At 37.7% G+C, this 27,419-nt stretch overlaps 1 protein-coding gene across 2 annotated transcripts in view; it reads left to right on the top strand.

Annotated features, from left to right (window-relative positions):
• The window catches only part of LOC149011095 (putative sugar phosphate/phosphate translocator At3g17430), a 31,492-nt gene extending 23,502 nt beyond the window's left edge, over positions 1-7,990 (top strand). For both annotated transcript variants that reach the window (XM_089163297.1, XM_089163298.1), the window contains exons 4-10: positions 607-638; positions 721-771; positions 1,545-1,606; positions 1,694-1,955; positions 6,258-6,523; positions 6,671-6,765; positions 7,529-7,990. In XM_089163297.1, coding sequence (XP_089019423.1) covers positions 607-638; positions 721-771; positions 1,545-1,606; positions 1,694-1,955; positions 6,258-6,523; positions 6,671-6,765; positions 7,529-7,708 — 948 coding nt within the window. In that variant the 3' untranslated portion in view covers positions 7,709-7,990. The remainder of the gene's footprint in view (positions 1-606; positions 639-720; positions 772-1,544; positions 1,607-1,693; positions 1,956-6,257; positions 6,524-6,670; positions 6,766-7,528) is intronic.
• Positions 7,991-27,419: the final 19,429 nt, after the last annotated feature.

The raw sequence follows: 27,419 nt of genomic DNA, 5'->3' as shown, positions 1-27,419 counted from the left end.
TTTTTTTTTTTCTGTTCTATCCAGTCCTCCCTTCGTAGGTAATTTCTTCCTACTCTTCTTCCTGTTTCTCCATATTCTGTCCTCCTCTTCTTATTCCCTTGTTCTGTTTAAGTGTATTGCAGTACCTCAAAGACTGGTCCTGTTATCTCTTCCATCCTTTACTTTCAGGCACAAATTTTGGGGATTGACTTGTCACCCTAGGGTTTCGTGAACCGTGGTTACCTGTCCTCCAATTTCTTCTCTGCTGTCAGATTGAAGACGGCAACCTAATCTGAGTTCTGCTTCACTGCCCCCCACTCGGCTGGACTCTGCTTGTGCAGAAGCCTTTGGCATTGGGTTCGACCTTTTTTACCTCCCAAACCTTTTGTCTGTTGTATGTTGCACTCTTATGTTGTCCTGGTTTTTCAAGATTCTGACTTGCAATATGGAAAACATATGTGTAATTTTTGCTGCTTTGGCATTTATGTGGCAGTAATTCATTGTTGCTCAACATGATTAAATGTATCTAGTGATGGCTGTCTTTCATAGAGGTACTCCTGCCTTAGCAAATTTTATGTTTCACCATTCACATATTGGTTGACATTATTTAATGGTTCAATCATACAGGTTGTTGCGCCGGTGAAGATGACATTTGAGATGTAAGGCTTCAGGAATGCATCATGTTTCTTTATTTCTCCTCTTTCTCAATTGTTTTTCTCTTGAATATTTTGCTTTGTACAGATACGCGACGTGTGTGATTCCCATTAGTGCATTCTTTGCATCAAGCCTCTGGTAAGCCCTTAATTTGGCAGGATTGGACTAGTACTGTGGTCTTCTTTTCTTAATCTTGCATGAGTCCCTGTGTATCAATGTATTTCTTGATGGTATCAGGTTCCATTTTGGGTTGCATTCTTGTTAATTTGAATACAACCTCTTTAACACTTCTTCTTAGGGTTTCGGTTAGACAGTCTTGAGTATCTACTTTCAAGTTAGTAAAAACCAAAGTTGAATAAATCAGTTTCATTTACGAAGTCTTAGTTTTGTGTTTTTCTTTCCTTTGATGACACTACTTTGTTTTTCCTGTGTTAATCGGTTACACCCATGAAGCAACAGACAAACATTAAATAATAGGTATTGTAGGTCTTCCCTTTTTCATTCTAGACTTCCATAGGAGGCAGTGCTTTAAATTGTCACTGCCTCTAAGTTCCCCCCCTCCCCCCAGGATTCTTTTAAAAATTGAATTTTTGAATTATGTTTCCTGTGGATAGATATTATAATGGTATTATACTTCAAATTTTTATGGCGGTGTTACATTTTCTTCTCAGGCTGGTCTATAAGGACTTGGTACATTTCTACTTAGTACGTAATGGAAGCATGCAACATCTCTTTCACCCTATTATATCTTTTCCTCTTTTGTTTATGTATTATTATTTTCTGATTTGTGGCTCATTTTGGAGCTCTTTATATATTTGGAATGTCGGCTTTTGTCTCTCTCCATTTTTTGTCTCGTCAACCATTGCCTTTTTTTGTTTAGACACTGAAAAGAACCACCGTTTCCATCACAGGTTTGGCAACACTGCTTACTTGCACATTTCTGTAGCCTTCATCCAGATGCTCAAAGCCCTGAGTAAGTTAATATCATTGCATGTGTCCTTAATTCATGTTTCTGTTCTGTGACTCACTGAGAAGAATGCTTATTCTTAAAATGTTACAGTGCCAGTGGCTACTTTTCTCATGGCTGTTGTATGTGGCACTGACAAATTAAGGTGTGATGTATTCTTGAACATGGTGCTGGTCAGCATTGGAGTCGTCGTTTCCTCGTATGGGGAAATTCATTTTAATGTGGTGGGTACAGCATACCAGGTGACCGGTATATTTGCTGAAGCTCTTAGACTAGTCTTAACTCAAGTCCTCCTCCAAAAGAAAGGCTTGACTCTGAATCCAATCACCAGCTTATATTACATAGCTCCATGCAGGTAACAATTGGTCATAATTTATTTTCTGCTTGTTTGAATTTATAAAATCTGGTTGTTTATGTAATATATGTGTGTAATATGTATGCTTGAATATGATATTGTTACTTCAGTATAAAAGTATAGTACAGTGGAGAAAGTTATCCTTTTTGTTGTTTATATCTAGTTTTCACTCTGAAAAGAAGGGGTGGGTATATTTGTAGGTTAACAGTGATTAACTTTTTGACAAGAATTTGAGGAAGTTCCTGTCTACCAGATCAAATCCTTTCCTTGATAACTATTACTAAATAGCCAGGGATAAATTGAAGAAGAAGAAGAAGATGATGATGATGTGAATAAGAGATGGGAGAGAGCTGCATGAGAATACCAGTGTTGTGAGAGCAAACCTCCCTCACAATTTCAATTATATAATAGAGGAGTACAATATATCAGTAAAGTACCCTGGCCTAATGACATATGGAAGGGGAGACTAAATAATAACGACATTAGAAACACCTAAAAATAAGAGTTTAGCATAAATAATAAAACTACTGTTCATGTGAACAGTGCTGTGAACCACTTGATCAATAACTTCCAACAATAACCTTTTCATGAGCAGATTCAACATAGAAGTTGCTGTTTTGAACTTTTGATAAACAATTACTGTGAAATTTTGGTTTTGAAATTTGAAATGAACTGGCATGGAACCTAGTGCAACTCACTAGAAGTTGCAACCAGAACATTCAGGTTTTGGTTGAAATATTGTAGGTATTGTGGTGCCATTTTGTTTCACCAAAATCTGTTTTGATGTGATTTAGGTTTCAACCGAAACCTGCTTTTATCCCAGAAATTCATTTTTACTTTGTTTTTTGTCATTCCACTTTCAACTATTGGTGGAACAAATTACTAGATGCTTTTACAAGTCATCCACTGGTAACCATTGGTATTTGAGGGTGATTGGTGGAACAAGTTGTTAGAAGTTGGTCTGTAAATTCTTAAGTATATGAACAATGCAATTAGTCTCACTAGCAAACTGATGTTGATTTACCAATGTTCACAAGGGAAATGGATGTTAGGGATACAGTAAGGACTTTCGGCCATCGTGCTGCCTGCTGCATAGACCTTCAGTAAGATGAATGATAGGTGCTGTGTCCGATACACATGTAACCTGAGGACCGCAATAGAGTGCTATCCCAGAAATTTTTTACATTTGAATGCAAGTTCAACTGAGGTGGCTAGTCACTCATCCAATAATAGAGGTGGAACTGACTGGGTCATAAACATCTAGAGCAGCAGGGGCATGTCCAATACAATATGAGATTGCAATCAGGCACACAGCACATACACTGAGGATGGACAATGACAACGACCCAATTGAACTCTTATGGCATTGATGTACACCTAGATTTGTATTTGGTAGGAGACTGACTCGAAGCCAGTACCCAGGATCTAAGATGAACTAGTAAGCTTGGAATAGGTCAAAACAGGGTGTGGGCTCCACTTGAGGGCTAGAATTCATGGTTAGGGTTTAATTATTAGGTTGCATCTAGTAAATGATGAGGAAACTACCAGTGTAGGTTTAAGATTTTGCATAAGTGTTTTCAATGCTGAATTTTAAGCTTTCGGCAACTTATGGTTAAAGATTTGGGTTTGAAAAACGGATTCTTTGGGTGACACTAGGGTTTAGGGTTTGAATTTTGGAATGGGCTTTAGGTTTAGGGATGAGGGGCTTTACTATATTTGATCGAAAATTTGGAGAATTTGGACTTCTGGTAAAGGTCAGCACAGAATTAGTGTTTTCACTTAAGGTTAGGGTGGATGAAATTTGAGGTCTTGATAGAGGGAATGGGCAGCAAGGTGGATCGATTTTAGGGCTTGATGTGGCACACTGTCAGATGAATTTTAATGTTTTCTAATGGTGAATCTGTGGAGGGTTTTCAGTGGCTTGGGTTTGTAGAAAACGAAAATCCAGAAAAAGGGGAGTCAAGGTTTAGGAAATTAGAGGATTAGGAGAAGAGTATGGGGCTAGAGATGTTGTAAACTTGCTGAGGCAGGTCAGCAACTTGAATGTTTGAAAACATTTTTGGGAAGAACAAAAGAAAAGCAGAGAATAAAGAAGTGATATCCTGTATGCATTGCTCTACAGTACCAGAACTCAATATCTATTCCAATCATGTCTAATCGATGGGGGATGTATTTTCTTAAAATAATTTAACTCATAAATCACTTACAGAATTAAAAGCGAGTCTTGACTAAGACTTTTAACTAAAGTAGGATCCGCTATCAAATCCCAACATTACCCCACTTTATGGGCTTATCAATTAGGCCTATTGCATCAATAAAACAAAATAATAAAGCTTAAGGCCTATTAAACACACCATGGGCCAAAATAATGTCTTCTGAGATCTGATTGAGATTTGGACAATCTTAACTGCGTCAAGCATCTTCTAGTTGAAGCTAGATCTAACGTGGTTGAGAAATATGTGATAATTTATTCCTTCCTAATTTATGGTCTGTGTGCTTGCATGGGTTCTAAACCTAAGAGGAACCAATGAGTTTTGATGTACGGGGGGCAACTGACGTTGCAGGGTTGAGTGTGTTGTTCCCTCGAATCTGTGTATTTTTATTGATGTTGTATAATTTTTTCACTCTTAATACAAATGACCTTTTAGCGAAAGAGATCCCTACTCTTCCTGTTCCTTATTTTAGCTATCTTTTAAGTAGCTTTTCCCCCTTTGTGCTTAGCTTAATATATAGGTGGACAAACCTTTTTAAGTCCTAGTCTGTAAGGGATGATGAAGATATTGACATGTCGTGTTTCAGTGATCACTCCCACCCTATCACTCTTTGCCAATGGAGATGATGGTGATGTGATTGTAATGGAGATAGAGACGTGGGCCTTTGAGATGACTAGTACCAGGAGGAGTTGGAGCAATGTCTATCTGATACACAAGAGAGACCCAGGTTGGTCATGCTAACCAAAATGCCAACTATGGTGCACGGCCGCTGCATGTACAAATCGTACCATCACCTTGTGTCATTGGGTTTCCCTGTGCTAGGCTAAAATTGATTAGACCTTAATCATATGTATCATACAGTGTATGATCATAAAGGTTTTCAGAGATTATCATATGTGATTCAAAGTGTGCTTCCATTTGTGAAGTTCTCAATCTTGAAAGAAAAAGACATTGTTTCTGTGTCTGAGCTTGAAGGAGCCCTGTTATACCTTCTGAACTTGTCTGGAGGGAATTTTAGGACCTATCAATAGTGTTCTAGGTGGAAATCCTTGGGCTGACATACTATGTTTAGGGTGCTCAATCCAACAGTGTGTGATTAAGAGGTGTAATTTTATTCCTACCAGTTTAAAGGGATTGTGGATAGTGCAAATCCTTGGTAAGGGAGATCAAGGTTGTGGATGTAGGATCTAGGAGGATCTGAGCGACTCTATATTATTTGGTGAAACTATATGCTCTCATTTTTGTTTTACTTCATTATTGTTCATTTATCTGTCTTGATCTGATATTGTGTTAAAGTTCTTCAACCAAAAGAAGAATTTATTATCACCCAATTCACTCCCTTTGTCAGGTATGCTATATGATCCTAAAGTGCAAATTAGAGATAATTTAGGAGTAGTTTTGAATTCCAATTCATGATGCATTGCAAGAAAATTTGGTAGCAGGGGCATATACTAGCAGCCTTTGAATAATCTAGTGTTTGGTGAATGTTTTATACAGATTAAAGGAGCTAAAAGAGCGGAGAGAAAGGACATGTATAGCTTAGGACTACCAAGTAGTAACTAGTATGGTTTATAGTAGAGATAATTAAAGAGGAAGGATCCATGTATCTGACCCCATGTAGTTGGGATAAGGATGAGTTGAGCTGTATTCTTATATGTTTTTGACCTGTTAATTTGTCTCTTTTGGCATATATCCAAGGTCAGTTATCAAGATGTCAAGGTTCCATTGGCCTATATTTGTTTGTTATTGTTTTGGATAGAAAATCTAAGAGTTTAGTATGCCATGGAGATGGAATGGCTTGGACCTTTTATTGTATATGGTGAGACCACTTCTTGCATTTGGTAAATATGTTAATCGTTTTCTCTATGGTTTTCAGTTTTTTCTTTGTCTGATAATCTGATCTTTCCTTTTCTCCTGGAGGTTATCTACTTTCAATCCTTGATTACCTTTTGTACTATGATAAGTTGCTTTCTCTTTTAGTCTTGTCCTTGCTTGATGGTATTGTTCATGCAGTACTGTTTGATTGGTAGTGATTAAATATTATGCTATTTATTGGAGATCTTATTTCCTCCTATTTTGTCGTTTGCAGTTTTCTGTTTTTGTTTGTTCCTTGGTATCTTCTGGAACAGCCAGGCATGGAGGTTTCACAGATTCAGTTCAATTTCTGGATATTCTTTTCCAATGCTCTATGTGCTCTAGCATTAAATTTCTCGATATTTTTAGTAATTGGTAGAACTGGAGCTGTCACTATCCGGGTTGCGGGTGTTTTAAAAGACTGGATTCTGATTGCTCTTTCAACGGTTATATTTCCTGAATCAGCAATTACTGGACTCAATATCATTGGCTATGCAATTGGTACTTCTCCTGCCATACCAACCATTGGGATTCATGGAATTATCACTTCATTCTGCTTTTAAAGAAAAATAAAGAATTCTAGTTTAATTTTACTATCAAGAAAAAGGGAGAAGGTATATATACTAAAATGTTGTGTATTTGCTGCAGCATTATGTGGTGTTATCATGTACAATTACTTGAAGGTCAAGGATGTCCGTGCATCTCAATCCCTTGCTGAAAGTATCCCTGAAAGAGCTTCTAAGGTTAGTGAAGTAAATACATTAACATATTTATTTTCATGATGATGTGTTTTTCTCTTTTTATGAGAAACATGTGATGATTCCTCACTCCTCCCCCCCCCCCCCCAAAAAAAAAAAAAAAAAAAAAAAACTATTATAGAGCTTCTATCAATTTCTTCTGAATGGGGTTTGCTAGCGTCAGTCTTAGGATATGAAAGATTTCAGCTGCACTTAGTTTCTCATGTAATGAAGATCATTATCCATCACTGAATGGAGTCCTACCTGATCCTGAAATAGCAGCCTTAGCCCTTAAGAAGTTTCTGAAAATGAAACCTAAGATACATAGTGTTTATCACGTAAGGTTATAGAATCCATGTAAAAAAATGGTCTGGCTAGGTTTCTCCAATGCTCCCTGCCAACCTGATGCGCGAACTCTCCTTTAACCAGGTTTGGTTACTTTCATTCAGAGCTGAAATTGTTCCAACAAAAATGTGGCCATGCATGCACTCAATGCTATTGGCTTATTGGGTTTTGTATTCTATGTGAATCTTTTCTTCGAGGAAGACCATATTTCTGAATGGAGATGTAACGATATGGTCTTTTACCCTTTTCTACGTGCTAGTGAAAGCTGCACGCCATTTTGTAACAAACTCTGTTATGGTCCTCATAATAATGTGGAAGGATTGCAGTTTGTGATTAGCAGTAATGATAGTGAAGGAATTATGTTTGCATAATGAAAGCCCTTAATTTTCATCAGGTTCTGAATCTGGTACTCTGTTAACTGCAGGACTGGAAACTGGAAAAGAAGTCGTCTGATGTGTATGTACCTAGCAACAGTAATTACAGTAACAATGTAGGAAGCAATGAAGGGAACACCACTGCCTCCGACTCCAAAGCGGATGAAGAAGCACCTCTGATACCATCTTCTAGGCTGTCTCATATTGGACGAACTCAGATTAACAGGTAGTAGTCACAGTGCCTGAATTTGGTAATTTTGCCTAAATATAGATCAATTTTCCTGTAACAACTCACTCCGAGAGCAGAAAATTCAAGAAGAGCCAGAGAGGAAATGTGGTATAGTGGAAATATATTTCTTCTGTGAAGAGTCATTCTTTGATACTCAAAATTGGAAGGTGATTTGTTGTAGAAACTTCATACCTTAGCTGGGGACTCAAGGGAGTTCTGATATTCAACTGGCCTTCTCTTCTTGGTTAAAAATGGATATATAATAGTTGAAATTTGATTTGTCCAGCTTTAAACTTCATACCTTAGATGCTGACTGAAAGGGGACTTGGAAGGGTTGGTTTTTTTTTATTTTTTTATTTTTTTGCATGAGATAGGAACAATATCTACAAAATCATGGGAAATTGACATTAGGATACATATCAAGTACTGGGATTCATATACATTACCTTCTGATCTTGTACTTCTTAGGGTTGTAGTTTTGTCAGATCGTAATGTTGCTGCACAATCCTGTTCGTCCCTTCAGCTGGTTAAACCTGCACAGATGAGCTCGACCGTGGAGGTCAAGTTTTCACCTCCGACGATCTAGTTAGAAATCCGACTAAGAAAGGCAAGAAAGTAATGAACAATAATAATATGAATAGTGATAATTCTATTCAGCGTACCTTTCTCTTGTGCTCCTTTATCTTTTTATAGATTTTCTATGTACGAGTTTGAATGAGACTCAAGAATGAGACTCAAACCCTAGGTAGGTTGTGATCAGGATCTTAGTCCTTGAGCCCTACTTGAAAATGAGTAGTAGAGTCCTGGTTGAATACTGTTTCTTTGGCTAGAATCTTATTCAGATTTACCTTATTATTCAACTTTGTATGTATCCAACCGACCTTGACTTGGTCGGTCTAACTTGGTCCGAGCTGGTCGGACTAAGTTTAAACCGAACTGGTCTAGTCGTTCTGGTCGAACTGGGTTTAAACCGAACTGATTCTGGTTTATTTATTCTTTCCTTATCAGGTAAAATACCCATCTAATGGTTGGCAGCCGACCTTGAACTTAAAAATTGAGATCAATTGTCAACATGTTTGCTAATGTGAGGCTTAATGCACAGCCCTAGAAAGCACGAGGAAGTAAAGGATAATGAGGATGCACTTGACTAAAGTGTCCACTCTTGCTTATCTCGCAAGGAGTATGCATATTAGGGCTCGTTTGATAACTCATTGGGTGAAACACATATAAGCATTTGATAAGAGTTGCTTCTGAAAGCAAAATCAGTATTTGTAAGTAATAATCAGATAGAAAAGATGAAGAGCAGAATTCCTTTCATAATGGGACGAATAAGGGTTTTATCAGACATGAAAATGAACTTTGGTCATTGGAGATGGAGAAGATGAGAAACTCAAAAATCCATCAATATTAAAGTTTTAAAAGTAACAAATGGAAGAGTTTATGACAAGAATGCTAAATTTCATGTTCTCCTCTCTCTCTCAAAAATGTTGTACATAAAATCATCTTGTTCTCAGTTTATACAAAGCAAACACAAGAACTTGCCGTTGCATCAAAAGTGGAATTTTAACCAGAAGTTTTTATAAATTTCAACTCATGTTGTAAAACTCACCATAAATGAAATAGTTTTATTAAATAATTTTTGGCCAATTTTTTTTCTCAAAACAAGAAAAATTAGAAATTGTTTTTGTATAAAATTTTCAAACGGTTCTTTACTGTATTTCGAACATAAAACTTAATTCCAATCCATCTTTTCTTCAAAATGGTACAACTCGTTAGAACCCTCTCCATGATTTCTAATTAATTAAAAAAAGAATTTGCATGTAGAAAAATCTTTCTGGCTCCAAAACACCCTATACACCAAGGGTTTAATAAAAGAAAAAAAAAGAAGAAAAAAAGGAACCAAACACCACCAAGGAATTTTATCCAGAATGTCTTTGATTAATTCATTTATTATAAATAGTTATAAATATGTGTTTGAAATTGATTTTTGATGTAGCCCAACAGTAATTGGAAAATCACTCAATTGTAATTGGGAATTCATATATTGTTCACCCACTATTTTTATACTTATCATTTAACTGTCATACGTATCCTTAATATGCTTGCCTCCCATCCCAAATAGGCGGATAGCCTAGGCGGGTGTCAATTCAGTTTGGAGTCGTATTTGGTACAATATCAGTATGGTGCCAAATAAATTTGCCTCATATTATTACTGTATCAAATATAACATGGTACTTGTATGTCATACCATTACCATTACCATATTTATTTGGTACAAAATGATTTTGATATGCAATATTGTTGGGGTAATTGTATTACAAGTTTTTCAAACACACAAAAATGAAATTGCAATACAATTGAGAGATGAAAATCTTTAGCAAATCCGGAGAGCTTGAAGTTGCAACCGAACGAACCACCGATGGATGAGGTTGAGTCACACCTTGAGTGCTGTCTTTAAGGTAATTGATGCACCCTACTACCAAGGGTTATTCGCACCACCACCTCCAAGATAAAGTAACCCTCCAACTATAAGATAAGGTAGTTCTTCTAGTCCCTTCAAGGAGCCAAAAGCTATAGCACAACACTTAGACAACTCAAGAAAGAAATGAACTTTGTAAAACAAATAATGTGAGTGATGAGTGTTTAAATTGCACACCACATGCAAGGAAAAGTCGGGTTTATATAGGCCCAAACCTCACCTTACACCCCTTAGGATTCTTAAGGCAATGAATTGGATTTAATCCATTCAATAACCTTAAGCCCACTCATGGTAATGGCCATGAATGGTCATGAAGTTGAAATGAGAATTGATGGTCAAGAGTTAGAATTGAAGTAAATTACACCCTTCAAGTAACCCCACCACACCACCATGATCAAGACCATTAAGACCCATGACCAATATCATGAAGAGCCTCATAACCAAGGTCATGAAGGGCCTCCTTTACTCATAATGCCTCATTACCACCCTTACCTCATTGGTCCCACACACTAACAAAATAATTAAATAAAAGAAATGCAAAAGCTAATTTTGAAACTTAATATAGATTTTAATAAAAAACCTAACAATCCCCCACAAATTTCAAAATTGCAAAAAAGAACTCGTGTTGTGACTCTATTAGACACTAAAGGATACATCGTTGTAGGTGTCTTTCGGACTTGAATCTACACTAGGTCTAATGAGTCGCGCTCGAGTACGGGTAGAGTCGACTCCTTGAACCTTTCCTCATTAGTGTAGCTGACCGCCCCATCATCCATGTCCTAAAGGTCGACTTTTGGAGCTGCCTTTTACACTACACATTGGACTTTTGAACCGGCCATGTCCCTTATCCTAGATTCATGAATGCTTAAAGAACTCGCCTATAAGTTCTCATTGGCAGCGGTCAAACAACCTACATCCACTTAGATTAGTCTCTGATGTGCACCACAACTAACACACCCCCACATTCCTTGGGATTAGACTAATTAAGAGCTTCGCTCAACCTTACCCTTGTGGTAGTACTATTACCTTCATCTACACCCTAGAATGGAATAATTATAAATAGTAGTACTGAACCGGTCTTCCCATGACTTTGTTTGTACCCCTTGAACCTAATTCAGGTATTTAGCCTCTTCACATAGGTAGGGTATCCATCATGTGACCCGAGGATTAGGCATTAACCCCAATCCTATAGATGCAATACACAAGTTTTTGCCAGACATAGCCTTTGTAAACATGTCAGCTTGATTCCTTTATGACTTTACATAATCGATAGCTATCATTCCTTCATCTATGTATTGTCGCACAAGATTGTGTCTAAGGCGTATATGCCTCCTTTTACCATTGTACACCTTATTCTTGTTTTGCTTATTGGTTTCCACCAAATTCGCTTTTAGGCGATTCTCTCCAAGGTCTTTTCACCTTTGTTTTTGAACCGGTTCCTTTCTTCAATCTTGATCCTTACAACCAACTGGTCTAAGGTCAATCCTATCTTCTTATGTTTCATAGACAGCTTGAAAGCATTCCATGAAGGTGGAAGTTTCTCAATCAAGGCACCGATTACAAATTCTTCAGGTAAGACCATTTTCTCTTTTGTTAGCTTCCCAACCACAATTTGAAATAAATCAATTTGGGTTGATATTGTGTCACTATCTTTCATAGTAAAATTTAGAAAGCTAGCCACCAAGTACTTCTTTGAACCAGCATCTTCAAGAGAATACTTTTTAACCAAAGCATTCCAAATCGAATAAGCATATTCTAATGAACTATACACATGGTATAAGTCATTAGATAATGCATTCATAATTCGATTCTTGCATTGGTAGTCCGCTTGAATCCAAGCCACCCTTTTGCCCTCCTTAACGGATCATTACTTTTTTCGGCATGGGTTCGGTCAAGGCAAATGCCACCCCAATTTGGGCTAAGGCAAATAGCAACTTTGCCTCCACCGTTGAAGTTTTGACCTCCAACTGTTCAATTTTGTCAAACTCGGTGACAATCCTCATCTTATCCAAATCCGGGATAAGATCTCCATCGTTGGATTACATTAGTGGGGATTGAATCATGAGTAGCAAGGAATGGATATCTCATACCATCTATGGCAACAAATGTGTCGTCACCTTGTTTGTTGACGTTACCTTCAACGGTGTTGTTTGAAGGATCTCCTCCGGTGTTAATTCCATCAACAACCTCAATGTTGTTGTCTCCGTTTTGTTGAAGTCGCCATCTCCAAGACTTGCCATTGGATCTTCCAAATCAATTACCTTAAACTTGTAACACAAATTATGCAAGTGTGAGGAGTGTCTCAATTCCAAGAGATCACTCTTTCTACCCATAGTCTTATGAGGCATTTTAGTTAACTTAGCCTCCACACAAGTTATACACTTGTCCTTGGGAGATTCCACCTTATCAGTGATCATCCCTAACTTGCATAATTTTGCATAGTTTGGTGATATATTTCACACTACTATGATCTAACTTACCATGCCAACGAATGTGTCGTCTCCTTGTTTGTTGATTTTGCCTTCAACGGTATTGTTTGAAGGATCTCCTCCGGTGTTAACTCCATTAACAACCTCAATATTGTTGTCTCCGTCTTTGTTGAAGTCGCCATCTCCAAGACTTGCCATTGGATCTTCCAGATCAATTACCTTAAACTTGTTGGGGGTAATTGTATTACAAGTTCTTCAAACACACAAAAATGAAATTGCAATACAATTGAGAGATGAAGATCTTTAGCAAATCCGGAGAGCTTGAGTTGCAACCGACGAACCACCGATGGTGAGGTGGTCACACCTTGGTGTTGTCTTTAGGTAATTTATGCACCCTACTACCAAGGGTTATTCGCACCACCACCTCCAAGATAAGTAACCTCCAACTATAAGATAAGGTGTTCTTCTAGTCCCTTCAAGGAGCCAAGCTATGCACAACACTTAGCAACTCAGAAAGAATGACTTTGTAAAACAAATAATGTGGTGATGGTGTCTAAATTGCACACCACATGCAGGAAAGTCGGGTTTATATGGCCCAAACCTCACCTTACACCCCTTGGGATTCTTAGGCAATGATTGGATTTAATCCATTCAATAACCTTAACCCCACTCATGGTAATGGCCTGAATGGTCATGGTTGAATGAGATTGTGGTCAAGGTTAGAATTGAAGTAAATTACACCCTTCAAGTAACCCCACCACACCACCATGATCAAGACCATTAAGACCCATGACCAATATCATGAAGAGCCTCATAACCAAGGTCATGAAGGGCCTCCTTTACTCATGATGCCTCATTACCACCCTTACCTCATGGGTCCCACACACTAACAAAATAATTAAATAAAAAAAATGCAAAAGCTAATTTTGAAACTTAATATAGATTTTAATAAAAAAAAGCCCTAACTAATACGGTATTAGAGTGGCATTGTTCATTTGTATCATTTTGCCCACACCATTATTGTACCATTTTATCAAATGGTATAGCTATGTCATTCTGATATTGTACCAAATTTATCTGGTACAAGTATGAATTGACATATTTATGATACCTTACCCTACCTTAAGTAAACAAAATATCATGGAGTAAACCCCAAGGGGTCTATACCATGGAAGAGTTTTGGGATAATCAGAAAATGGCCAAAACCAACTTCAGTTAGAGGGGTTGTATGTGAAGAAAGTGATCGGCTACCTTGGGAACCTCCTCCAAATGGTTTTGTGAAAGTAAATCTTGACGCATCATGGGTTGAGAAAATAAAGAAAGGTGGTGTTGGCATTATTATTAGAGATGTCGTAAACCCTTGGGTGCTTCATCGTTACTTGGGCATTATAATTCTACTGAAAAAGGGGAAATTATTGCTTTTAGTGCAGGACTATTGGAGGCGCTTGCATGTGAAATATGAGTCAATTCTAATTGAATCGGATTGTAAGCAGATAATCAAATATCTTGAAGGTGAGATTCAACCCCCGATGATTGTGGAGCCCTTGATTCAAGATATCTATTATTTAATGGATAACTTTATGCATTGTATCCCTACCTTTATCCCTAGGAGTTCTAATGTAATTGTAGATCTCTTAGCTAGAAAGGCCCTTTTGGGTTTCTAACCCGAAAGAATGGTCGATTTCTATTGAGTGGTTAGTGGAATTATATTCACCCCACACCTGCTTTGAATAAGATTGTTGTTTACAAAAAAAAAAAAAAAAAAACTCCAAGGTGTTGGCTCAATTGGCAAACCAGTGCCAAAGGCTTTCACACAAGCAAAGTCCAAGGGAACAATTTTGGGTAATTTTCATTTGGACCTCTTTTGACCCAAGTCATTTTTAATCTTTAAAAAAAGAGAAAAGAAAAAGAAAAATAAAAATGTGCTATTTTGTATTTGTCTCCCTTATGGTAAAAAAATAAATTAAAAAAAAAACCAATTAAAAACACACTCTTAATAACCAAATGGCTTTCGATAGTTTAGTCATTTAATGACCAAAATAAACTTGTAGCCATCCTAATGGATGGATTTCTTGTCAAACTAGTCCAGGCTTAGGATCAGTTTTCATTATAGATAAAGAAAAATATGAGTAATTTTCATCTGGACCCCCTAAGGTTTGGTCAATGTCATTTTTAGTCCAAAAAAACTGAGACTTTGCATCTGCCTCCCCTGTACTATAGAAAAAATCAATTTAAGGACAAATCATCACTTATATGACGAATTTGCCCTTATTTCATTTTTTTTAAATCTTTTTATTTTTACATTTTAAGGGGTTAAACTTTATTAATTTACAAAATCAAACCCTCCTTCATTACCCGATTCCCAAATCCGTGTTTCTACCAATTCTAAATCTTGAACCCTAGATTGTATTAAAATCGATACAGTATTATTCTCGCTTGCAATTGATCTTTATCTATACAGCTGAGAAAATCAAGAAAGAAAAGCCTTAGTTGAGAGGAGTTTTGTACGATTGTCTTTTGTGATTTCCGCTAAACTTCCTGTTTGAGACTGCGCTCGGATTTTTGCCTTTTGGAAGATTGCTTGCTTTTAGCTTTGCTCTTCTTGAGAAATTCAACGACCAACAACGCTAAAGATCTAGCAAATAGCTAAGATCTTTTTCTTCAATCAAGCTTGATTACATTGGATATTATACAACCTGTAGACCTTTTCGTTTTCCGGAAAGTAAATTTCCTCTTCATCGAGGTAGCTTCTCTTCGCCAATTCCCCCCCTTTAATCTGTTAATTGATGACATGCAAGCATGGTTTCCATCCTAATCATTTTGTTGCATGCATTTAAATTTCATTTTGTTACTTGCGTTGCAATCCATCCTCCCTGGAACCCTTGGACATGCTCCTCGCCTTCCTCATCCGTTCATTTCTTCTGATGGATATTTGGGTGCTTGGACATGGCTCACTTGGATTATTTTCCAAATCATAGTTGAAGATTTTGATACACTAGGGTTCAAGATTTAGATTGGTAGAATCAGGGATTTGGGAATCGGTAATGAATGAGGGTCTGATTTGTAAATTAATAAAGTTCAACCCTTAAAATGTAAAAATTAAAAAATTTAAATTAAAAAAAAAGAAAACAATAAGGGCAAATTCGTCATAGAAGTGATAATTTGTCCTTAAATTGACTTTTTCTATAGTACAGGGGAGGCAGATGCAAAATTTCAATTTTTTTGGACTAAAAATGACATAGACCAAACCTCAGGGGTTCAGATGAATATTAACGTTATATGCCAAAAAATTCAAATATTACATGACCTTTCTAATATGCATGATAGAAAGCAATTCATTAAATGCATGCATGTGATGTGAATAATTTATATATGATTTTACAAATTAAAATACTTGTCTACAGGAATTCACTCCTCTATGGTGGTGGACATGTAAAATTAAGTGAGATGTTAGCATTTTGAATTGTGACTAGATCAAATAGTTATGGCGATGCAAATTTACGTATCAAAGGTTAAAACATTGAAGGAAACCAATTTTAGCGATTTATTTGGTAAGCATAAAAAACTATTATGGTCTTCCAAATATTTTTTACATTCAAACAAAATTATTTATTTATTTTTTTTTTTTGAAGACAAACATGACAAAATATCAAAACTATTTTAAAATCCTCAGATATCAAAATTTCAAGATAAATATTTATAATCTTTTCTCTACCAGGTGAATTCTAAGTCATCAAGCAAAGAGATCAACAAAGGGAGGACAAAGTATATTTTCCCTCACATGCACGAGCAAATCAGTTTTTGAGAATGTTTAGAGAAACTTTCTTCAATTTGCATTTCTCTTTGTTTAAAGAATTTGTAAATACAGGGTGAGGATTGAGAGGAGATTCTAAGTAGACTAAGGCATCCTCAGCACACTATTGTAAGACCACGAACGGGTTCAATACACATCTATCTTTCCTTGTGTGCTCCAAAGAGGCTTGATTGCCTGACTTTGTTTCTTTTGCAATTCTTTGAATTTCACATTTATCACTTTCATTAGTTTAATGACACCTATAAACCAAGATTCACTCTGTTAGTTCATCTGCTAGAAAGTCCAATTATTACCAAACTGTTTTAGGCAACTCATGTAGAACAATAAACTGTCATAATAAAATGATATTTGGTGGAAATATTGTTAGAAGTATTATGGTGTGAGTCATGTGATTATAATTATCATAGGTATCTGGGTCTATATTTTTGCACTTTCGTTTGCCCTGACGATCCCTTCTTTGGATCCTATGTCTACGTCTTGATTTAGTGGTGCTCATCCAACATGGCACCACACAGGCACCATTTTTTTTTTGGGTTTGGTAACCTAACATAGGGTCACTTAAGGTGGCATTTGGTTCCGCAATTCTGTGGAATCGGGTTCAGAATCATGTTTCTAGGGAATCATAAGCTTGTAGAATTAGATACTGTAGAATCATATTCAAAAAAAAAAAACTGTTTGGTTACCATGATTCTGGAAAGTGAATTTGTCAGAATCATCATTTGGTTACCCTAATTCTAAAAGTGAATCTATTTGAAAAACTATTTGGTTACCCTGATTCTGAAGGTGAATCTGTCTGAAAACTATTTGGTTACCTTGATTTTGAAAGTGAATCTGCTTTGTTATTTTATTTGATTAAACAAAGAGCACAATAATAATTTACAAAATTCAATACATCAACCATGAAATTATTGAGACACATTTATTGGTCAAGATTAAATATCACTAATTAAACATGAAATTATTAGAACCCAGTTATAGGTTCCAACTTCCAACTCGTTACAGTTGTTAACAAGTTCATCCTAAGCTTTTTGAACCCATGGTTGTTAGTAAGTTTTGGTGAAAGTGATGTCACTAGGTTTTAAGGTATTTGATCCTCTGGCATTAAAATGGTTTTTTTTTTTCTTGGATTTTAATTATCAATCACTTATTAAATAAATCAAAGCTTTGGTAATGGTGGAGTAGGAAGCTTCGTATCACAGACGAGAAGCAGGGTTCGAACAATCACGAAGTTAGGTTGTGTTTTGTGTGGTTTTGTGGAACAAACGATGGAACGGAAGACTCGTAGAGACAAGTTGAGCCCTAGAGTAGCCAAATCAAAGTTGGAGCTCAACGAACCAGCAGTGCTTGACGACGACCAAACGGAAGACTCACAGACAAGTTGAGCCCTTGAGAAAATTTCACGATATGGGTGATTCCGTGTAGAATCACCCATATATATACCCATGTTCATTTTGATGAGTCTGTTTGGAAACCACCTCAAGTGGTGGTTTCCAGTGGATTCGGTTATTTAGGCTAAAATGTGGATTCCAGGTGATTCTTGAAATCACTTGGATTCCGACTAAATTTTTAACCAAACGACTTTTTTTGGTTGGAGTCATGATTCCCTGGACCCATGAAGACTCAAATCAATAAACTATGTATTTCAAAATGCGATAACGAAAATCCCTATTTCAAACTACCCAACCGTGCACATCTTTCTTTGTTTCAATAGGAAAAAAATCATCTATTGTGTACAACAGTGCATTTTTGAACCAAATGACTGGCTGAGATTAAAAGCTTAATTTTAAAAATCCTCAGTAGTCTTGTATTTACTTTGTTTTCTCAGCTAATCATTTAGTATATACGTGCTTTCTATGCACAACAAAGACTTTTGTGCAAAGTAGATGATGTTTTCCCATTTCAATAGCTCTCTTAGTCTCTTTATTGTTCAAAACGAAGTTTTTGCCTGCATTGGATAACATCAATTAGTTTTGGATTCTAGGGTTAGTAGTTTCTTCTATGCCTGTAGAAATCTGAGATCTAAAATCTGCAATCTATCAATTTTCTTTCTTCAATTCTTTCAATGGGATCAAAGAAGAAGAAAAGAGGGGATGGATGGAAGAATAAATGTCCTTACTGAGGAGCTCATGGCTTTGTAAGTTGTTCTTAAATAAGCTTAAAAACCATTTGTGCTTTTAAACTGTTGTTATATTTGCTTGTTTTGGATAAACCATCAGTCAGTGGTCTATGTCAGGCCAACCAACGGTCCGAACATGATATGAGGCTGAACCATGAACCCTGTGGAAATCTAATCATAACCATCAATTTTGAAACACTCAACCAATGTCCAGATAAGGCCTGGTTAGTAAGGAAAGTCTATAATAGGGAGAGAAGAAGAAGCTATGACCCTTCACTCTCTCACAACCTACAATTTCCCACTCTTACACATTTGAAAACCTAGAGTTCTCTTGAGCTCTAGAACCATCACATCCAGTCCTTACTAACTTGATCGTTGTAGACTGATCGCCAATCATTTTGATCGGCTCCATTTCTAACAGTTTCTTCCAATGATCTTGTAGGTGAACAAAACTTGGACTAGATCAAAACAGATCTGAATTGTTCAATGTAAACCGCGGTTTGCAACCTCAACAAATTTGACACCAACACTTGGCGCCATCTGTAAGAATGAGAGCAAGAAACCATGGCTCAATCACCTGAACAACATGAAGAAGTACCTGTGATCGAAGTTGCTGAAGCGAGTCAGAGAGACCCCTGAGGAAAAAAAACAAAGAAGAAGACAAAGGAGGTGACATTACCGCCACCAACACCAGTGATGCTGACTGGCCAAAAGCAGAGAATTCTCGGGGAGCGGTCGCCTCATCTTTTAGATATCCAAAACCTACTGGAGGTGCAACCATTAGAAGCTCTGGCAGGCACATCACAACCAAGATTTGATCCACATTAGATCCTTCTTCAAGCCGGCCGCCAGCGCCCGCCCCCCGCCGCCCCCCCCAAGTAGAAGTGTAAACCGGCCTCAAACAGGAGGCCTAGAAGGCTCCAGATAGAGGCGGGCCCCCCTTTGCTTGTGACGGAAACCGAGGAAACAAAGAGACAAAGAGCAGAAGTGTGCGAAGTGGGGGGAGAAAACAGAAGTCAGTCTGTAGCTACTAGAAGTTCATGGATCTGAGATCAACAAGAGGCTTTGGATTCTTGACAATCAGATCCAAAGATTAACAAACAAAGAAAATGAAGAAAATATTGAAGAGTCGATGAGTCGGAATCCATTCTCTAAGGAGATCATGAAAACTCCACTACCTCATAATTTCAAATTCCTTGTATTCACAATGTATGACGGGAACACTGGTCCACTAGAACATCTAGCTCAATTCAATTCAGTCATGATGCTGATAGGAGAGTTAGAAGCTCTAAAGAGCATATCATTCCCTTCGGGCACTAAAAGGACCATCTACAACTTGGTTCTTTAGCCTCAAACTAAACTCGATTAGAAATTTCAAGGAGTTAACGAAGATTTTTCTGTCACGATTCCAAAGTAGTATGAAGAGCAACAAAACAGTAGACAACTTAGTGGCAATTCTCCAAAGGCCAAGAGAGTCAATCCGCAGTTATATAAAGAGGTTCAATCAAGAATCAATTCAGATCAAAGACTTGAACAAACTGGTGGCCTACAACACAATGTTCAGAGGACTAACTAATGACCACTTGCTTGAGTTCTTGATCATGAATAAGCCAACAAATATTGCATAGCTGATGTCGCATTGCAACCAATACGTAAACATGAAGGAAATTCTGCAACCGAGAAAAGAGACTGATGAGGTATGGAGGAAAAAGAAAGAGAGTGGAACATTACACTTTGATCAGAAGGACCAAAGGAGTAACAAGAATTACTCAAGGAGTGATTAGAAACAGGGAGAGTGATTAGAGTCTAGATCCGGATTAGTGTACTCCGTTGAACACAAAGAGATTAGACATATTAATGCAAACTCAACATCAAAAGTTTTTGAGGTGGTCAGCTCTAATGGTGGCAAGAGTAGAAGACTGGAACTCTAACAAGTTTTTCCATTTTCATAGAGATCACGGTCATGATCTGGATGAGCGCAGAGTTTTAAAGAATGAGATTGAAAGGCTGATTAGTCAAGGATGCTTGGAGCGATATGTCCAGCGAAGGAACGGTGGTCAGTAGCGGGATGGAATAATCAAGAGTTTGAAAAAGAAGAAGAAGAAAAGAAGGATTATCAGGTCGACTCTCCAGCAGAAGATCATGAAGGTTCGAGACCTTAACGGAAACAATCACTAGTCATGACCATATTGGGGAGTATAGATCTAACCCCTATGGCGAAATCAAAAGTTCATGCAAGGTTTGTTCACTCAGTGGAATCTCAGTCAATTCCAAAAAGAATAAAAAAGATGAAGGAGATAGTTTTCACAGAAGATGAGATGGCTAGAATCTAAGAACCACATGATGATGCAATTGTGGTCGTAGCTGAGGTTGTGAATCTTGATGTTTATAGAGTGCTAGTTGATACAGGCTCCTCAGTGGATATCATGTCAAAGAAAGCATTTCTGAAGCTGAAACTTGATTCTGTAAAACTAAAGCCATGTTGGACTAGACTGTTTGGTTTCTCTATAGAATCAACCCTTATTGAAGGAATGGTTGAATTGACAATAACACTTGGAACTCATTCAAAGATGGTGACAATAGTGACAAATTTTTTTGGTGATCAGAAGCTTATAAGCGTACAATATGATCTTGGGTAGACCGACTCTAAATGCAATAGGAGCAATCGTCTCCAAGGCATTTGAAAATAAAATTCCCAACTGAGCAAGGAGTTGAAGAATGCAAATCATGTCACAAGTTCTCTAGACAATGCTATTCAACATTCCTAAAGGATTCGAAGGCTCAAGTTAAAGCTCTTGCTCTAACTATTGAAATTATGGATAATATAGATGAAGATAAAATTCAAAGAGGAGAACCAGTGGAGAAACTAGTGTTCTTTAGGCTAGATGATTCGGAGAAAGGAACAATGATAGGAGCAAAGCAAACTAAAAAGGATAAGAGGTTGTTGACATATTTTTTGCAGCAAAATTCTGACGTATTTGCCTGGTTAGCACAAGACATGTCAAGCATAAGTAGGGAAGTTGTGGAACACAATCTATAGATAGACGATACAGTGAAACCTAGAAAGCAGAAGAGAAGACAATTTTTAGTAGAAAAGCTTGAAGCAATAAAAGTAGAAGTTAAAAAGCTAAAAATATCAAAGTTCTTTGAGCAAATTGAATGTCCAATATGGCTGGCAAACATGGTAATGGTGAAGAAGCACAACAGAAAATGGAGGATGTGTAGATTATACTAATCTGAACAAGGCATACCCTAAATATTTCTATCCACTACCGCAAATTGATCAGCTGATAGATGCAACTTCTGGTCAGCAGATGTTAAGCTTCATGGATGCATACTCTGGCTATAATCAAATACTCATGAAGAAAGAGGATCAGCCCCATACGACATTCATAACCAATCTTGAAAGCTCTTGTTATAAGATAATGTCTTTCGGTCTAAAGAATGTTGGTGCAACATATCAAAGGGCCATGAACTAGTTATTTGCTAATTGATCAATTGAAACATGGAGGTATATGTAGATGATCTTCTTGTGAAAAGGAAGTTTAAAGCTAATCACTTGGAAGATTTAAGGGAATGCTTCGATGCTCTAAGAAAACATATGATGAGCCTCAATCCCGAAAAATGTGCATTTGGTGTCTCATCAGGGAAATTTTTGGGCTATATGGTCACACGGTGAGGAATTGAGGCAAACCTTGAGAAGATCAAAGCTATATTGGATACGGAGCCACCAAATAGTGTAAAGGGAATTCAAAGTTTGACGGGAAAAGTGGCAGCTCTGAACAAATTCATGTCCAGATCAAGGGATAAATGTGCACCCTTCTTTAAGGCACTTAAGAGCTTGAATGCTCATAATGAATTCAGATGGACGAAGGAGTGCCAGGCATCATTCGAGGAATTGAAGAAGCGACTAACTAGACCTCAAATCTTGTTACGACCGATTCCAGGAGAGACCCTGCAAATCCACTTAGCTTCATGTATAGAAGTAGTGAGTGTTTTACTAATCTGAGAAGAAGATACACATCAACATCCGATCTATTTTGTAAGTCATACATTACTCGATGCTAAGTCAAGATACCCCAAAATCGAGAAACAAGCTTTAGCTCTAGTAACAGTAGTTAGAAAGCTGAACCATATTTTCAGGGCCCACACTGTAATTGTCCTAACCAATTGGCCATTGAAGAAAATTCTTCACAAGCCTGATCTTGCTAGAAGGTTAGTATCCTGAGTAGTTGAGTTAACATAACATGATATAGATTAGAAGCCCAGGACAACAATTAAGGCCCAAGTTCTAGCTGATTTCATCGCTGAGAGTGTATCGCCACCTATGGATCGAGAAAATCCTAGTGAAATTCTTGGTAGATGGATTTTCCATGTTGATGGCTCGAGCCACTCTCAGGGATCAGAAGCAGGATTGATCCTTCAAAGCTCAACATGTTTTACTATCCAGAGTGCACTCCGTTTTGAGTTTCATGCTTCAAACAATGAAGAAGAGTATGAAGCCTTGATTGCAGGACTTCGCTTGGCCAAGTCGTTATGTGTCCAAAATATTGAAATCAAGAGTGATTTTGAACTAGTGGTCAACCAAGTTATGGGAATTTATGGGGCAAATGATGATTGCATGATCAGATACTCGCGGAAGGTACTTGAGTGCAAGGTGTAGTTTATATAGTTTCACATACAGAGGATACCAAGAAAGCAATTGGCAGACTCTCTGGCTTGGCTAGTTTCAGCAAAATTAGCATGCTTACCGCCGGCAGTGTATGTCAAAAAGCTGAGTTCACCAGCTTACTCAAAACCAAAAATAATGGAGATTGATAACGAACCATTTGTGAACAGGTATAATCCACGTATGTTATTCCAAAATTCAGCATGATGAAAGAGTTTGTAATTGTGAGTTGAATGCTATAGGTGTTCGTGGACATTCATGGGGATGCTATCAATACATGAGAGGGTACTTGATTATTTGGCTACTTTGATCAGGCTATCTAAATGAGCATTCAAATGAGTTTTGGCTGTAATGTTAGATTGGTAGGAGACCAGCCAAGAGCCCTTATACTAGGTTTAGGGTTTGTTGGAACTTAAGTTTTGATCGTAGGGTTATGTTATGCTGATGTAGGGAATTTATGGGTGAATGTTTGGTGTTATATTGATGGTGGGTTATTGCTGAAATTGGGTTATCATTAAACTAGGGTTTGGTTTCTAGGTTTTGAGGAAGAGATGACGAGACTGTGTTTTCTAATTTAGATAAGGCTGCAAATCAAATTTGATTTCCTAGGGCAGAGAGCATAATTTAATTTTAATCCAAATATGGTAGCAAAGTAATGGATGGTTTGGCCTATCTAAGATATAGGTTTTCCAAGGAAGTATTTGAAATGGAGTTTTTAATGTTTGAATGGAGTGATCGGGTTGTAGGTTAGATTGAACGTCAAGGGGATTTCAACTTGTTTTGTGGCTGTTAGATGGTGGAGTTGGTCTATGGAAAATTCAGACATATTGTAAGACCATAAACTAGAGGAGGAAAACTAGAGCAGGGGCTGTAGATGTTTCAAAGGAGAAGAATAAAGGGTTGGGGATAACTTACTGTCTATCGAGAAGCAGTATATTGAACAACTATGAAGATCTTGACGTTAAAGAATTTCCAGCAACACGAAAGTTGCTCATGAGGATCAAATTCAGAAGAGCGGAATAGGGAGTTAGAATCACTACTTTAGGAGACAAACTGTGCAAAACCAAAAATATTATTTGTCGAGTCATTGACTCAATTTTAGGAAGTTTGTGTCCAGACAGTGCTTTCTCGTATCTAGATTGAATAGAAACTTTGGAGGTAGACCTCCATTTCTTTATTTGTGGACTTGTTTGATGCAATCCGAGGATTTCCAAGATCGATATGGAGGATAAACAAAACTGAAAGTAACGGATTAAGAAAGGAGTGTCATTCTTCAAGATGACAAATAGCTCTTTGAGGCTATAAAGAAAGACTCTTTGACGTCCTGCATCAACTCATACATGAAAGAAATTGATTCTTTCATTAGCTCCCCTTGGTAAGTGGCTACAAGAGTTTACTTATAAAGGCATTGAAAAGTCACTTGTTAGCCAACAAAATTAAACAATGATGTAACCACTACTTTCGGGTTAAGGGAAGTGTAATAATTTTTTTAAATTAGGGTTGGCCCAGAATCCTTTCCTTTTTGAAACCAGCAAATACAAAGCCAATTTCAATAAACCTAGATGGGATGGGTCTGATGGTGAAAATTTGGGATAAGATTGGAATTGACAAAACCTAAATGGGTTGTAGAATTTGAGAAGGAAATAAGTTTAGGGTTTAAGGAAGATACTAGGGACAAAGTTAGGATTAATATGGGTTGGTATGGGATGAGTAGGGTGTTAACAAAATCTCTATGGGTTGTAACAAAGAAGCATGGGGTGTGTCTAGTGATACCCAACTTACCCTAGAATGACCAGGGAAGCCTGCGGTAGGGTATAAGAAGGTTTAGGGATTTTATGGGTTGGTTCCTTGATCTTGCCTCTCTTCCTGATCTTTCTTTCTTTCTTTTCTTTTCTATTCTATTGCTGCCACATGATCCAAGAAGAGGGAAAGAAGTGGGCCACATAGGTGCAAGAGGGGTAGGGGAGGGGTTAGGGGTGCTGCAAGAGTTTGGATGGGTTTCTAAGGTTGTCACAGGGGTGGGGGAGGGTTTCATGGTGGGTGCACAAGATGGGAGGAGGGTAGGTGTGGGGCCGTGAGTTGAGAGATAGAGATAGAGAGAGAGAGAGAGGGAGAGAGAGAGAGAGAGAGAGAGAGAGAGAGGGGCTGGACTGGGGACGGGAGGGGCTGTACTTACTAGTTTAATGATGTTGTTGATCTTGAACTGCTGTAGTAGATGCACGAAACGTAAAGAAGATCCATACATATTCCCAAATGCAATATGGAATGGGTAATGGCTACAACAAACCTACTAGTTTCATGGAATCATGTTTACTTCTTTAGCATGTGACACACCTAGCTATACACCCCTTAACAGGCTTCCTTGTGCCTACCCGATAGACCACACTTGCTAGCCTCTTGTAGGAGCAAAAGTGCCTTGAATGACCACCAAATGGTATAGAATGAAACTCAGCTAACAGCCTAGGAATCAACTACTATCCGTCGCAAATCACTAATTTGCCTCTATAAAAGAGGGTTCATTCTTCAATTGATAATTAGGAAATTCAGGAGTGCCACTAAGCAAAGCTTGCACCATAGTGTTGAAACAAGTGGATGCTCAAATTTCATCATCCAAACCTTCATGTCCTTCCCATACTGCTGCTGATAGAATGGCAAGCTGATTCTTCCCTTCCATCCTTCTAGAGAGAGCATCCGCAGCCTTGCTCTCACTGCCTAGTGTATAAGTGATCTCAACAAGATAGTGGCGTCATTGTTGGATTGCTAACACAATTGCCACAAGATAGTTTGGGCACAAGGAGAGAGTGTTTGACTCTAGTAAGCAATGGATGGCCTTGCATAGCACCTAGGCCCAACCCTGATGCGTCAGTTTCCACTATGGAGTCCTTAGAGAAATCAGGCATGGCCAACACATGGTGGTGACAAGCTAAAGTTAAGGTTGCTGCTTGATCTCCTTATGCCACTTGTCCCTCCCAACTGAGTGTGTATTTTAAGTGTTCAGCTAAGATGATCCCCTATAGTAGTTGATGATCCTTTGTTGCTCCCTTTCTTCTTGTGCTTATACATTAGATTCATTAGGTGCTTATTAGTGATGTGCAAGGGGAGCAAAGACCTCTGAAGACTTATCAAAGGCAATCCATGCAAGAAGATCCCCCTTCTATGCCGAGCCAGTTGGAAGTTTTGCTCCTAGTCCTAAAGGCTAAAATTATAAATCCTCTAGGTGAGTCTACTTCTAAACCATATCTTGATCCCACTTTGGACTTACATATTGCATTAGGAAAGCAATCATGGACATGCACCAAACATCCTATCTCCAATTTTGTTTCATATCAGTCCATATCCCCAGAATTTCAAGGCTTTGTTTCCTCTTTGTCCTCTACTTCTGTTCCTAACACATGGAGGAAAGTGTTCTCTCACTCACACTGGAAGGAAGCAATAGATGAGGAAATGAGAGCTTTGGAAAAAAGCAAGACGTGGGAACTGGTTTCTTTTCCTATAGGAAAACTTATTGTTGGGTCCAAATGGGTATTTGTCATGAAACACAGGGTAGATGGGACAATAGAGTGATATAAGGCAAGATTGGTGGCAGGGGCTTCACTCAGACATACGTGATAGATTATTATAAAATATTTTCCCCGTGGCCAGGATGAATTTAGTTCGGATTGTTCATTCATGTGTAATGAATAAAGGGTGGAGTCTGCGACAACTGGATATGAAGAATGCTTTCCTTCATGAAGAGATTCAAGGGGAAGTATACATTGATGACCACCTGGTTATGCTATAACTATCAACTGAGACCTATGGGAAAGTGTGCAAGTTGAAGACATTATATGGGTTGAAGCAATCTCTAAGAGCTTGGTTTAGAAGGTTTCATAAAGCCATGATTTCCATTGGCTACAAACAGAGCAATGCAAACAAATCCCTATTTATCAAAATAAATAATTCCCAAACTCCTGTGCTTTTAGTGTATGTGGATGAGATTGTGATCAAAGGTAGTAGTGATGGGGAGATTTTAACCTTGAAGACTTCTTTGGGGACTAAATTTGAGATTAAAGATATAAGGAAGCTCAAATACTTCCTAGGATTAGAGTTGGCAAATTCAACCAGTGTCTTTTCTCTCTCTCAAAGGAAGTATGCTCTAGATCTGTTGAAGGACACTTGAATGTTAGGTTGTAAGCCAACAATACTCCTATTGACCCCAATCTACA

This window comes from Hakea prostrata, chromosome 7 (genome assembly GCF_041222555.1).
Source record: "Hakea prostrata isolate BN-2017 chromosome 7, UWA_Hpros_2, whole genome shotgun sequence".
NCBI lineage: Eukaryota > Viridiplantae > Streptophyta > Magnoliopsida > Proteales > Proteaceae > Hakea > Hakea prostrata.
This window is presented reverse-complemented; position numbering and strand designations above follow the sequence as displayed.